This window comes from Hypomesus transpacificus, chromosome 16, assembly GCF_021917145.1.
Source record: "Hypomesus transpacificus isolate Combined female chromosome 16, fHypTra1, whole genome shotgun sequence".
Classification (NCBI taxonomy): domain Eukaryota; kingdom Metazoa; phylum Chordata; class Actinopteri; order Osmeriformes; family Osmeridae; genus Hypomesus; species Hypomesus transpacificus.
This window is the reverse complement of record NC_061075.1, coordinates 4,162,171-4,172,912: the sequence shown is the minus strand read 5'-3', so window position 1 is coordinate 4,172,912 and position 10,742 is coordinate 4,162,171. Positions and strand designations below refer to the sequence as shown.

Sequence of the window (10,742 nt, the reverse complement as noted above, 5' to 3'; positions counted from 1 at the left end):
TAAAATGCCTCTTACATCTCCGGAATATGCCATGACCCCACCTCCATCCAAAAAGGATAACAATTAAAAAAATAATATATAGATACTGTATATATGTATAAATACACAATAGTTACACTCAATACAAAATACATCCATCTGGAACTGCTGGGAAATGTAGTCTCTTAACATGAGCAACTGCCTCCATCCTTACAGGAGATGTTGAAGTGCAGCAAGAGCGGCGAGGGAACGGCGGAGTTGGATGAGGCCTTGTCCACCATGTTGGACATCATCAAGTCGGTCAACGACTCCATGCACCAGATCGCCATCACAGGCTTTGAGGTCAGTCCATGGGTCAGGGGTCAGGGGTTAGAGGTCGGGGGAGAATCGCTTGGCTCGTGATCTGACTGTCGACATCTGCAGGGGAGATCTGAGAAGAGTGCTGGAAGAGAGAGGAGAGAGAGGAGAGAGAGGAGATAGAGGAGAGAGAGGAGAGAGAGGAGAGAGAGGAGAGAGAGGAGAGCGAAAAAAGGAGGGGGTGGGGGGGACTGGAGAGAGAGAAAGAAAGAAAGAAAGAAAGAGAGAGACTGACAGAGGTAGAGAGAAAGTGGAATTGCGTGGGTTGATCTGCAAGGGATAGAAACAATGACATGTTGCCAGACAGGAAAGCTGTATGCGTGAGTCAGACGACCAAATGCAAACCAGGGGGAGCAGGGGGGAGGAAGAGACACAGACGTGTGTGTCTCTTCGTCCCACACACACACACACACACGCGCGGACGCCTCGTTGACGGACGCACATTTTGCCTACATTTCCACACCTCATTTCCTAACCCCCCCCCCCCCCCCCCCCCTCTCAGGGGAACCTGAGCGAGCTGGGCAAGCTGCTGATGCAGGGCTCGTTCAACGTGTGGACGGACCACAAGCGGGGGGCCACAGCAAGGTGAAGGACCTGGCGCGCTTCAAGCCCATGCAGAGGCACCTGTTCCTGTACAACAAGATGCTGCTGTTCTGCAAGAGGAGGGAGGAGACCGCCGACAGCCACGACAAGACCCCCTCCTACGGCTTCAAGCACTCCCTCAAGGTGCGTGTGTGGGGCGGGGCGGGGGGGCGGGGGGCGGGGGGGATGGACCCTTGGAATTCCCACCTCATCTGTCCCCCTAGCTGGCAGGAAGGAAAAGGTTTATGATGATAGGGCACACTTTCCTCACGGGGGGATATGGGGGTGGGGGAGGGGGATGTTTGTTTTCCAGAGGAACCGGTGATGAATTTTTTCCTTCCGCGACCGGGCCACTGCACATTCATAACGCAAGACCAAAGACAGGGGGGACAAAGAGAGAGGGTCAACCTTTTGCATCCGAAGAGTCGAAAGAGAGCGCGGAGGGGGGGGGGGGGGGGGGGGGTAAGGTAATGACTCATTTTGACAGAGACAGACAATTGGAGCGCCAAAAACACACGTGGCACAATGGCCTTGACATCACGGTTTAACCTGAACCTTGAAGATAAGGTTTTTCCGCTTCCCACGGACACAGCCCAGAGAGCCTTCTTCGGAGCTGGCTAGCCGTCTACGAGGGGAAACCCCCCTCCTGTAGGTAGAGATGGTCCCTCAGACCGGGAGAGGGACACCGGCTCCATTGTCCTCTTATGTCCCCAGATGAGCGCCGTGGGAATCACCGAGAACGTCAAAGGAGACATCAAGAAGTTTGAGGTGTGGTACAACGGCCGAGAGGAGGTCTACATCATCCAGGTACGCGTCGCTGCGTCGGTTCAGTTCCCTTCCATTCGATACCATCCAATCCTGTTCGGACACAACTACTGCTCACCAGAAATGAGAGGCTAGTGGTATCGGATTCAAACGAAGGGGTCGTTATCCGTCAGGCGTCCACAGAGCTCATTAATGACCCATTCAGGTGTGTTGGAAGGGGACAGGGAGACACACGTTGTTAACATTCGGGGCTTAGCCCAAACCCAACATCACATCTGAAGTATGTTGAATTTTACCTCAGCTTACCGAAACATAGATAAAAAAATTATTTGCATTCATTTGAGTGCAAAATACAGTTTTTGGAGCTTTTTGTAATGGCAACATTACGTTAGACTTATTGCTAGCGTGACTGTAGGTGCCAAATCCGATTATATCATAAATCAACAGGCAATTTCATACGTTTCTTTACAAGCTAGAATCGTATCTTTACTCTTCTTTTGGAAAAATCGAAAAGTACCCAGTAGTTTTTGCCTACGTTCTGCCATTTCTCCTCCAGTGTCTTTCCTCTGTCACTGACTCGTTTCACTCATCGCGGACCACCAGACCCCCACCACCTCAGACAGAGTTAGTGAGAGCCAGAGATAGTTCACTGACATGCAAGAGACACTACATTTACTTGGACAGACTGTTACAGCATGTTACGAAAACTCACACATCACACACGTGACACACGGCCCTGGAAGAGGGAAACATCTCAAACATGCAGGGCAGGGGGGTCCTTAAGGACCAGGATTGAAAAGGGCAGATGCCTATTCTTCATTTCCCACACTGTGTGTGTATGTGTCAGAACTAAACATGGAGAAGCAGCATTCAGTTTTGCTGCTTCACATATCCGGAACAAGGTCCCTGAAAGCCGCAGGTCTGCTGAGACCCTCAGCTCCTTTAAATCCAGATTGAAGACTTTACCGTTTGCTGTTGCTTTTAATTGTACCAGATTCAAGGATATACATTTCAGCATCTCACTCCTGCATTTTTATTTTTTTTAACTGCACTGCAACTTTTATTTTATTTCTTGCTTTTGATTATTTTCAATGTTTTATTGAATGTTCTTAATTGTTTTAAGATCGTGTTTTCTTTGGCATTCTGTTTTGATGCTTTTAATGGTTTTATGTGAAGCACTTTGAATAGCCTTGTTGTTGAAATGTGCTACACAAATAAACGTGCCTTGCCTATGTGTGTGTCCATCCAGGCTCCCTCTATGGATGTGAAGAACATGTGGGTGTCTGAGATCCGGAAAGTTCTAACAGGCCAGCTAGAGGCATGCAGAGGTATAGTACAATCCTACTCTATTCACACACACACACACACACACACACATACACACTAATCCGTTTTCAAACAGCTCTCTGTCATCTTTCCCCAGAAGCGAGCCAGCTTCACCAAAAGATTTCAGAGAACATCTACCACGCCCCCATGAGGTAAAGCCAGGAGCTGCAACTTTTCCACTTTCTAGTCAATACATACGTCTCATCGATTCTGTGAATGCACCGCCGTTTCATTGGCTGAGACCAAAGACCTGAGACTAAAGATGAACTCCCCCCCAATCAGGAACATGCGTAAAATGGCCCTGAGGCAATCCGATTCGTCCAGCCCCGAAACGGGCTTCAGGAAGAGCAACCCCAGCCCCAACATGAGACAGAAACGAGGTGAGAGTTCATGACCTTGCCAGAGGTCAGGCCCTTGACCTGGCGGAACATGGGTCCCAGATAAACCAAACTTGTGTCTGTTCGCTGAGGGACTTAAAGCTGGTGGCATCGTAGCTGATCAGTTCTGTGTAGGGATGCACTGAATCCAGGATTCGGTTTCGGATTCGGCCGAATATTGGGCTTTTTGATGGGGTTCGGTTTCGGCCGAACCGTATAATTTTTTTCCACCGAACCCAAACCCTACGCTTGCACTACGCGCGCTACGCTAGTCGACATAATGACGCGGCCGTTGATTACAGGAAGGTGTTTACGTAGGTGGACCGTTCAATGCAGTAGGCTGAGAGAAAGTGAAAATGCAACTCGTGAGCAGAAAAAGTGTTGTTTGGCAGTACTTTCAGTCGAAAGAAGGCGATTCAAGTCGAGCTACATGTTCAATTTACAACGCCGATTTGTCTCGTGGTGGCAAGGACCCTAAACAATACACAACAGCATATCCACTGTTAAAACATTTGAGTATGAAACATCCGAAAGAAATTCAAGAAATCTAAAAGGCCAATATTTTGGATATTGGTTGGATCTTGAGATAGGCATATGGTAGTTGTCAAAATAGTTGTTCCTTGTTCCCTCCGGCATAGTGTTGCTATGGCCTCTTCTTTTTTTTACAGTAAAAAAAATAACAATACACTGCTGTGGACGTTGTTTACCTCATTAATGTGTTTACTGTGTTAATGGACTGAGAGTGGGAGTAGGATTCGGTATTCGGTTTCGGATTTGGCCGAATCTTAACCAGTGGATTTGGTGCATCCCTAGTGCTGTGTGGTGACAGCAGTATGGCACGGCGGCCATGACACCACAGTCTGGCTGGACTGGTCAGGAGTGGGTTTCATCTGAGACAGGATTCATGACAGGGTTGGTCTGTCCCTGAGATGGAGTGTGTGTGTGTGTGTGTGTGTGCCATGTTGTCGGAGGAGTCCACATTTGTATTGGAGTGTGTGTGTGTGTGTGCCACAAAAAGGTGAAAGGTCAGATTTCACAAAGCAGAAAGCGATGTGTGTCCGAGACACCAGACCTCCAAAATACCCCCCCCTCCCCCCACCTTGGCTGCATTCATCATCCGCAAGACTCCTCGACCACCTCCTCTTCTTCGTCTACATTCCTCACCTCTCCTCATCCTCCTGATCTTTGCCTTGCTCCCCTCCTCCCCCTCCTCCTCCCTCTTCTCCTCCCTCTACTCCTCTTATTTTGCTCACTTCCCCCCCCCCCCTGTCCTCCTGCTCTTCCCACACCTCCTCCTCCTTTACTGACCTGCTCTCCCTCCTTGTCCTCCATCTCCTCCTCCTCCCTTGCCTCCTCCCTTTTCACTGGCCTCGTCCCTCTCGGGCGTCCTCCTCCTTTACTGACCTGCTCTCCCTCCCTCTCCCTCCCAGCCGACGCCTCAGCCCCTCAGTCCACCGCTAACGCTAGGAAACGCTTCACCTTGCAAGGCCTCTCCAACCGGAGGTCCCTCCCCTCAGGTAACGTCACGACGGCGCCGCGGCCCTCATCCCCACCGGCACGGATGTCATCCCTCTCCCATGGCGACGTCATCCTCGCCCCGTGTCGTCCCAGTCAGCCAAAGCTGCGGATGTTCCTCACTCCGCCCCTGCCCCTGTCATCCTACACCCCCATCATCCCTACAACCTGTCATCCACCCCCCGTGATCCTGCTCCCTCCATCATCCACCCCCCTGTCATCCTGCCCCTTCCCCTACTTCCCGTCGGTGGCCATTCGTCCGTCCCACGCTGCCGGCTGACAAACCAGCCCCACCATGTCCCTCCCCCCAGCCACCCCACCGTCCGCCTGCCTGCCTGTCTGTCTCTCTTTCTCTCGCTCTCTCTGACCCCTGACCCCCTCCCTGCTCCCTATGCTTCTCACCTCAGAGCCTGTGATTAAAGAGACGGAAGTGCCTCGCCGCTTCTCTCTAGCCTCCTCTATCACCTCCTCTTCTGCAGCCAGACGCACCAAAGGTACCCGAGTCACCCACTCGCTTCTGCTCTACGCCTCTGCGCATTTCCTACGCTCTCTCTCTCTCTCTCTCTCTCTCTCTCTTTCTCTCTCTCTCTCTCTCTCTGTCCCCCTCTTCCTGTCTAATCTCTCTCTTATTCTCTCCATCTGACTCTTACTCTGTCTCTCTTTCTTCCTCTCTCTGGATATCTCTGGCCCTTATTCCTCCGCTTGTCTCTCCCCGAGACACACTTACGCACGCACGCACACACTCTCTCACGTACCCAAAAAGCAAATACATCCACTCTCGCTTTATCTACTGTTAGCTATTCATCCCTCCACGTCAACACAACCACCATAAGTGGTCAATGCCAAGCAAAAAGAGAGAGGGATGCCGTGGTAGAGAGAGACTGAGAGACAGGGAGAGCGAGTTAAAGAGAGCCCGAGAGAGCCCGAGAGTGAAGTCTTCAGTAGGTGACTGATCTCTTCCTGTTCTGACAGGAAATACCTGGGTCCATAAGACCCACCCTGAAATCTCCACCCACCCTTCATTCAAACATTCTTGACGTGGCAGAGAACCATCGGAGGCCGTCCAAAAAACCACCGAAAACGGAAAAGCGACAACTTCGCCCCGTGTGCGGGGCGGAGTGCCTCGTCACCACCCCCCGCAAGCACATCACCCAAACCGCCTCCACCTTCTTCTGACTCCCACACCTCCACAGCCAAGGTTCTGTGGTCCTCTCCTAACCCTTCCCCCTCCTTCTGTTCCTCCCCTGCTCTCCTCCCGCTGAACCCCCTCGCGGCAGGTCCGCTCACGGCAGGTCCGCTCACGGCTAGTGTCAAAACCAAGAGGCACGAGATCAAGAGCGATCCCACGCCGTTTGGTTACGAAGGTACGACCCGAATCCTCTCCTCCAGCCCCCACGGATGGCTCTTAGCATGCGAGGCCTGAACGGGGCGGGGCTACTGTGATGTGTTTTTCCGGGAGGTATTTCGAGTCTTGCTGCGTGGGTGGGTGGGTGGGTGGGTGGGTGGGAATGTGATTTTTTTGTTGCGTGTGTAATTGGATGACTATACATGTGGCATGCATGTGCGCTTGCTCGCGTGTCTTCGTGGATCGACTCGTTTGTTCAGAGAGTGCGCACGTTCGTCTCGTGTGTGTGTCGCTTGTTTTGACTGGCCGTCACGCATGCTAGGTGTGTGTAAATAGAAAATCCGTCCGAGCATGGGGATTTCCGGGGACTTGCTTTGTCTGGTGCGCACATGAATTTGTCTTTGTTGAATGGTATTGATTGTCTGATGCCATGGTCACTGTGGATTAAGTTGTTTTTGATGATGATGATGATGATGAAGGCTCGTCTGTCTAGATGACCAGCATGACATGGAGGTGTTGTGTTGCTGTCGTGTTGTGAGAGTACGTTGTGTCTTGTCCGGTTTTGGGGGTCTCTGAGGAACAACAGAGTGATTGTAAAGAGCTGGTTTTCTCCCAGATACGCTGCGCGGTGCGCTCCCGGTGGCCGGGAAGGGTAAAGGCAGCACAGTCGCTGCCCCTACGGTACCCAGGTCCACGTCCCAGCCAGTTAACCAGAAAGGTGTGAAGGGTGTCTGTTTATTTTGTTTGTTTCGTTTCCGTGAAAACCTTTTTTCTTTTAAAGCTTGATTGCGTGGGTCATTGATTTGGTGGTTATTTTACTTCAGTGTTTTGAGTTTGGGGTATTTGTCATGTTTGATATCTGTTGGGATATCAGTGATTTGTGGGTTTTGTGTTATTTACTGTAGGTACTTGCTTTTTGTGCTGCAAAAGTATTCAACAAAATGTTGAGAATTTCCCTTGAATTGAAAAAGGTCATCCCTGTTCTTGAGGTCATTATTTCTCTCTTCTGCCACAAAATCTTTTTGTCGACCTGAAGGAGGCATCGTACAGGATGTGAGCGTGTGGAACTGAAAGCTGACACCCTGGCTTGTGGTTACAGGTTGGACACAGCGTCGGCTGCCGTCCATGGACACGGAAGACTTTGAGACCATCCCATCGAGCGCAGAAGAACTCTCCAACTCCTCCGACGGAGAGGAGGACAATAAGAATGTATGTCGGCTGATCAAATTCCTTTCTTTTCCATCACGCCGCCAACGTTGTTGTTAGTCCATCACAAAGGGGAAGGAATACTCCCAGATGAATCATGTACAGCTGCAGTCAGCAAGCCTGTCCAGTACTGCCCTGTTTTACACTCAAAGATGAATTACATTCATCATCTTTTTTCTTTTGTTTCTTTGTCTCTCTCCCTCCCTCTCTCTCTCCCTCTCTCTCTCTCTCTCTATCTCTCTGTGCATCTGTCTATGCCTCTCTCTTTCCCTCCTTTTGCTACAGGGCGACAGTAATCGTTTTCGAGTCCAGCTGACGTACGAGTCCAGGACGACCCAAGACCTGTCTCTGGAGTCTGGAGACCTGGTTCAGTTCCTGGAGGAGGCGGAGAACGGCCACTGGTGAGACAGGAAGTAGACCTTCCTCACGGCTGGGCACAATGGTCGTGAGGGATCCATGAGGGTACCATGTCACGCAAGCAGGTCCCACTCAGATACGGCACCCGACAGAGACGAGCTGCTCGTGAAGAATGCTTCAAATAATGATCCCCTCATTCATTCCTCCTCAGAAACCATCTTGTATCATCTGGCTCTAACCTCTCACAAAAACTCCTTTCTCTTAAGAGGACCCTTTTGCAGTACTGCTCCAGAACTTCAGTTTGTGTGTGTTTCTGAGTGTGTGTGTGTGTGTGCGGGGGGGGGATCTTCATGTGTGTTTGTGTGCATGTGTCTGTACGCGTGTATGTATCTATCCACCCGTCTGAGAAGTTGCCCTCACCACCTACAAAGGGGTCTCTAGTATGTCCCTAGTCAAAGCAACGTAAAACACATTCGCATTCAGATACAAGAGCCTTTTAAGACAATCACACACACACACACACGCACACAGTCGCTCCCCTAAAGTCCGTTCTTCTCTCATGTTCTAGGCTAGTCAAGAACCTTATAACAGAGAAGACAGGGCTGGTTCCACCCAGCATTCTGCAGGCAGCAGCAGATGGAGGTCATTTGTTCTGTCCCACTGGTATTCTCCCAGACTAACCCCCTCCCACTACAGAACCCCCACCCACCAGACCAGGCCGAAAAGCACTCTCTCACACCCTGGCCTCACCGCAGCTTCACCTGGGCCCAGCGGGCTGGGTGGGGTGCTTGGGGAGGGTGATGGAATGAAGGGAGGGATGGGTGGTTGGAGGGAGGGAGGGAGGAAGGGTGGGGTGGTGGATGGGTTTAGGGTTAGGGTGTCAGGGGAGTAAGGAGCGGAGCATGAGGTCATCCAGCGCATGCTTGCCGTTTCCTCGCCTCCCTCTCCTCCCTCCCTCACTCGTCTTTCTGGAGCCTGAGGAGAGCTGGCTGGTCCGTTCTCCTGGAACTCTGTCCTCCTCCAAACAAGTGGTCGGATCTTGTTCCGTTGGTTTGCGTTTTCTCTCTGTCTCTCTCTCTTTCCCACTCTTTCTGTCTGCATATCTCTCTTTCTCTTCCTCTCTCTCTCTTCTTCACTACTTCCACTTTGAATAAGAATCCCATCTTGCCTTCGTGGAGGACAGAGTTTCATGCTTGAGCCGTTTGGCAGATTCCTCTCAGAAGCTTACCTCACGTGCCCCAACATAAAAAAAAACGTGTTTTTAAGTTCTCCCTTTTCGTCATTCACGGTTTGCAGTCCTCACAAGGTCAAACGGAGGCACTCCGCTCCGATATTGATCTCGATCAATATTTGGTTTCACCTTTGTAAACACTCCTATAAAAAATGCATCGTGTGGTTTCCGGTGTTTTTCTATGGCTGCCTAGACAAGCCTCCCTCCCTCTCTAAACACACTGACCCGTTTGATCCCTGTTCTGCCTGTCCCCTTCCCGCCTGTTGCTTGGCATTACAGTGCTGCTCAATACAAAGCTGTTGAGTAGGCTGTGTATCCTTGTCTAATTGTCTTCTCCCTCCTCTCTTCCTCTCTCAGATATCTTCAGTGACCTGTGCACGGCGGCGCTTTCTGACTCAGATGATAATGACGCCAGCACGTGGGGAGACGTGTCCCAGGACAGCAGATAGACATGGCCGTCAGTTGTAGCTTTTCGACCAACTCTCTGGAACATGCCGGAACAACCCTGATAAGGAATGGCATCCGAATGCTTCCGAGCCAGTGTTGCACAATAAACTACATGTCTCAGAGGTGGGGGGGGGGGGGGGGGGGGGGGGGGAAACTACAAAACAGTCCTAGAAAACTCCCACAAAAAAACTACCGCCATGTGTCGGTAGTGACCTGTTGGGCAGAGATGACTACGAAAATGCAATTTCTGAGTTGGGGGGGGGGGAGAAAAGTGTGCTCAGAGAACTACAAATCCCACGTCTTAGTAGTGAAGTAGTTGGTGCCCTCTGTTGCTGCTATGCTACCCTGAAACAAAGAGAAAACACCATGCGGTTCCCGTTACCCTGCTTCAGCTGCTGTTGTCAGGTTGAAACTGACATAACTGCAACCATTCCCTGCCAAAATCAACGTTGTTTTCATCCTGAAGTGTTCTGTTCCTCCCGGCCTCTTGGATGTTGACCTGCTGCCTCTCTCTCCTCTGCCTTCAGAGAGACCATGCAGTGCCTTCGCCTCACATTGTTATTCACATCAACTGCTTCATCTGGGCGTGGGAGCATGGAGAGAAGGGGCGGGGGTGGGCGGGGGTGGGCGGGGGGGGGGGCTACGTTCATGCAACGTTAAATAGCAATGTTAAAGAAACCCGTCCGGGAAACAAACCTAATTGAAATGAGTGAGTTAAGCACACTTTCTGTCTCTTGCTATGTATTTCTATCCAACAATGTGCGAATGTTAGACATGCCCGACATACACACCCACACACCCACACAGACACACACACAGACACACACACCTTCACTCCGAAGAGGTGGCGAAGGACATGGCAGGATGAGAAAGAACCGCCGTGGAAACCGGATCTTCCAACGTGAACTTTTTCATCTCATCCAGAGAACTGTGCTGTATCCATGACACTGACACTTGAATGGAGACAAGCCTGATTGTATGGAAACACCCGTTAAGTTTTTACAAACTCTTTGTCCTGCTGACCGCATCCCTTCAGGTGTTTTATAAAGAACTAAGGGATTCCCGTCGTCGTTGATAGGAATCAAACTTATTCTACGGGCAACAATATTTTAACGAAGATCTTGTGCTCCTTAGATGTATTTGCATTTTTGTCTAATGTAAAATATTGCGTTGTTCAATATCGTTGCATCTGTTTCTAACTACCATGGACAGGCATATCCCTTTTTCAAGTCAGTGTAAAAGGAACTTTCTTCTC

At 50.6% G+C, this 10,742-nt stretch overlaps 1 protein-coding gene across 4 annotated transcripts; it reads left to right on the top strand.

Moving 5' to 3' along the window:
- The first annotated feature begins 70 nt into the window (after positions 1 to 70).
- On the top strand, positions 71 to 9,633 carry LOC124478676 (guanine nucleotide exchange factor DBS-like). Of its 4 annotated transcripts, XM_047037030.1 has the most exons (12): positions 71 to 321; positions 839 to 1,062; positions 1,633 to 1,725; positions 2,933 to 3,011; positions 3,107 to 3,161; positions 3,292 to 3,389; positions 6,179 to 6,265; positions 6,863 to 6,964; positions 7,346 to 7,455; positions 7,738 to 7,853; positions 8,378 to 8,451; positions 9,398 to 9,633. In XM_047037030.1, exons 2-12 carry the CDS (start codon positions 949 to 951, stop codon positions 9,487 to 9,489), a joined length of 1,020 nt encoding a protein of 339 aa, XP_046892986.1. In that variant the 5' UTR covers positions 71 to 321; positions 839 to 948; the 3' UTR covers positions 9,490 to 9,633. The 4 variants fall into 4 exon arrangements, with proteins under 4 accessions (XP_046892986.1, XP_046892987.1, XP_046892988.1 ...); XM_047037031.1 differs by lacking the exon at positions 6,863 to 6,964 and having other exon boundaries at positions 78 to 321; XM_047037032.1 differs by lacking the exon at positions 8,378 to 8,451 and having other exon boundaries at positions 82 to 321; positions 9,398 to 9,485.
- The last annotated feature ends 1,109 nt before the right edge of the window (positions 9,634 to 10,742 follow it).